This window comes from Apium graveolens, chromosome 10, assembly GCF_009905375.1.
Source record: "Apium graveolens cultivar Ventura chromosome 10, ASM990537v1, whole genome shotgun sequence".
Taxonomy (NCBI): domain Eukaryota; kingdom Viridiplantae; phylum Streptophyta; class Magnoliopsida; order Apiales; family Apiaceae; genus Apium; species Apium graveolens.
In genome coordinates this window covers 213496280-213500069 of record NC_133656.1, presented here as the reverse complement: position 1 = coordinate 213500069, position 3790 = coordinate 213496280, and the positions used below count along the sequence as shown (strand labels likewise).

The window sequence follows — 3790 nt, the reverse complement described above, 5'->3', positions numbered from 1 at the left end:
AACTGCTGAAAATAATATTCAATCAACTTTATAATATTGTTTTAGATATAATGATTCAAGCAACGTATATATATAGAGTTGTTAATTATCGCCTTTCATTTTCTTCTACCCTACGAAATTAAATAATCCCATCCGATATAGATTCAAGCTACACCAGTCACATGCATGCACAAGATGAAATCGAAGATATATGACAGCTTGACAAGGAAGATTCATCCATATCATAGGTCATATTTCAAATATGTAAAATATTCTAAAACTAAATTAATCTTACATAAAATCATGCACTAGCTTCTTCATCTTCTAATGAAGATAAACCAGAAGCAGCAGTTGTTGATTTACAATTGGAAGTCGAAAAAGAAGACAGCGATGATGCAGATATAGGAGATTCACTTATACAAGTTGTGGACTGCGAATCAGTACTGCTAAAACAACAACAAGAAGAAGATGAAAATATAAAATCAAAATCATCATGACTTACTAACAAGTCAACAAAAGCTCCAATTATATACCCATGATTGCACTTCCTATTCACTCTCAAGTAACAATTCAACAGCTCTTCAAGACCATCCAAGTTTTTAACTTCATTGGCCTCCACCATTTCCTTCATTGATTCTTTAAATTCCAAAAATGGATCCTTAGTCTCCATTTCAATAACATCAAATGTACTGTTTAAATAAAGCTCATTTTCACTAGTACTGATACTTTTATTCTTGTCTGCGGTTTTATTAGGCTCTCCAAGTATTGAGCTACTTGTTTCACTAGGCTCGAAAAACAGGCGCTCCGATTTTACCCCACGAATAACATTCTCTATCGCATCTGCACTACTGAAGTCCTCCTTATCCAGCTCGGTACTGAATACGTGGCGCCTAGATGATTCGGATGCAGAATTGGAGTCGGTTGAGCTGGCCATGTACTCCGAGTGCTCTTCGGTGACAAAAATTGAGTTCATAATGGTGTTTTCAGCCCGGAAAGAAAAGGCTTTAGGGTCTGCACAAGCTGGCCATGGCCAAGAAGAGGAGGAAAATGAAGGTGTCTTTGCGGGCCTGAAAGGTAAAGGACTAGGCTTCATGTTTTTACCCATTTTGGCATCGAATTATGGAAAGTGTAATTATTAGTACAAGTTAAGAGATTTTGAAGAGGCTGTGCTATGTTTTGGTGAGAGACATTAACTAGTTGAAACAACTGGAGTTGGTAGGGGCAAGAGAAATTATATACAACACGTTAATAAATTTAGACGATATACAGTCCCGGTGTATGTGTACACCAAGTATCTTATCAAAGAAAATTTGAATCCGGCACTGACACATGACTGCCTGTTACAATGTTATCATCCTTTATCAGTAGTCGTAAATGGTAAAAGAGTAACTGAATTTTATGTAATAACTTTTTTTATTTGTACTTTGCCTTTATTAATTTCGAGAAGTATATTATAACAATTATTTGTTCGAAACCAGGACTAATTTCATAAGTGATTGTAGTTTTTTTTTAAGGAAAAAGTACTTGCTTTTATTCAATTGAATCAATAATCAAAGTATCACAAATATAATCAGGAGGGGTACCTACCTACTCATGAATATCTGACATAAAATGTGTAGCCCTTGTTAATTCATGAGCCACTACATTCGCAGACCTTGACACATACTCTACTAGCACATCATCATAGTGCTTAAACAACTCAAAACAATCTAATATGATTAAGTGAAAGTAACTATCTCCTTGAACCCGTTTGCATTCTTCCACAAGCTCCTGTGCGTCCGTCTCAAATACACAGCGTTTGTATCCTAGATTTTTTACCCACGATAAAGCTTCCTTCAATCCAAGAGCTTCTACCTCTCTCGGGCTATACAGTGCCTGCAACTTCTGATTTCTTGCCCGTATAAACTCCCCATGGCTATCTCGGATAACACAGCCAATTCCAGTGCCGTTCCACTCCCTAAACACGACAGCATCCGTGTTTACTTTGATCCATCCCTGCTGTGGTCGACTCCATTTACTCGAAGTACCGGCTATGTTTACTTTCTGGGTGTTACCATCTAACAATCTCTGTTTCCATGCATGCAGCATGTTCATTGCCGTAGCTTGGACACCAAACTCTGAGATTCTTACTTTGTCCCATACCCATTTGTTCATGCGCCTCCAGAGATTCCAACATACCATCAGAATTAAAGCAAAAGTCTCTCGTGAACAATTCTCCGCAAATTGATGGATTATATCTTCTACATGGCCCTCATATCCCACTGCACGAACTTCTGGCAATCCCACCTGAGCCCAGACTGATCTTGCAAAGATACAATCGAATAGTACGTGAGTTGCATCCTCATCCTTTACTAAGCACCATGAGCATTTAGTATTTATAGGAACACGCTTCATAACCAAATTTATTGCAGTTGGCAGACATCCCCGACACACCCGCCAAGCGAAATTAATCACCTTACCTGGTAATTCCAATTTCCATAATTTTTTCCAGAATTTTGCATATTCCCACTCTTGTACGCCTTGCAAAACTTTATATGAACTCTTCACAGAGAACATACCTGATTTCTCCAGATTCCATATCCAAGAGTCAGCTCTACTTTGTGTCAGAATTGGAATTCTCTTAATTAGCTGCACATCATGTTCGTTACATATATCATTAAGAACTTCTTCATCCCATCTGTTCCTTCCCGTCTCCATCAAATTCACCACCCGTATATGTTCCAGCTCTGGGGGCATTTCCGTAGTCAAGAACCCATTATTTTCTCCTGGGAGCCATGGTACATGCCACACCGTAGTTTGCTCTCCATCCCCTATTCTTCTTCTACTCCCTTGTTTGACCATATCTTGTGATGCAAGAATACTACGCCACATATAAGAAGGGTTAGCTCCCAGCTTAGCTTGCAAGAAATCACAATTAGGGAAGTACTTCGCTTTCATTATACTCGTCACTAGAGGATTTTGATTTGTTAGCAGCCTCCACCCTTGCTTTGCTAGCATATCAATATTAAAAATATTGAGATCTTTAAATCCCAATCCCTCTCCTTCCTTAGCAATACACATTTTACTCCATGACAGCCACCTAATCCCTTTATTTGCCCCTCCACTTCCCCACCAAAAAGCATTCATATGCTTTTGAATCTGGTTGCATATGTCTTGTGGGATTAAGAATAAGTTCATCCAGAAGTTAGGAATCGTTTGTGCCAGTTTTTAGAAGCACCACTTTCCCTCCTCTTGAAATTGACTTGTTACCTCATCCTACCAGTTTGGAATTAATGCGATCAACCAGAAACTTGAAAGCCTTGTTCTTTCTTCTCCCAATATGCATTGGCAATCCCAGATAATTCCCAGAAACAGGGACTTCAGCTACCTGCAATGCTTCTGTTACATCCCGTCTTGCCAGCCTTGTAGTATTTGGGCTAAAAACTACACTTGATTTTCCCAAATTTATTGCCTGGCCGGACAATCTCTCATATCTCCTTAAGATATTTTTCATAATCAATGCCTCAAATTTTGTAGCTCTGAAGAAAAAATACGAATCGTCTGCAAATAGCAGATGTGATACTGAAGGTGCACCACGAGCAATCGAACAACCATGTAACAATCCTACCCTCTCATGTCTGCGGATTATAACACTTAATCCTTCTGCACATAAGATGTATAGATAAGGGGAAATAGGATCCCCTTGTCTGATTCCCCTTTGCGGTTGTATCTCCCCAAAAACTTCTCCCTCCTGAATAAAGCTATACGACACAGTACTAACACATTTCATCACACGCTCCCTCCAAATACTACTAAAACCAAACTTCTTCAT

At 38.9% G+C, this 3790-nt stretch overlaps 1 protein-coding gene across 1 annotated transcript; it reads right to left on the bottom strand.

The window, feature by feature from the left end:
* Positions 1 to 270: 270 nt before the first annotated feature.
* Positions 271 to 1259, bottom strand: LOC141689303 (transcription repressor OFP13-like). Its single transcript, XM_074493556.1, has one exon. It carries the CDS (start codon positions 1082 to 1084, stop codon positions 281 to 283), a length of 804 nt encoding a protein of 267 aa, XP_074349657.1. The 5' UTR covers positions 1085 to 1259; the 3' UTR covers positions 271 to 280.
* Positions 1260 to 3790: the final 2531 nt, after the last annotated feature.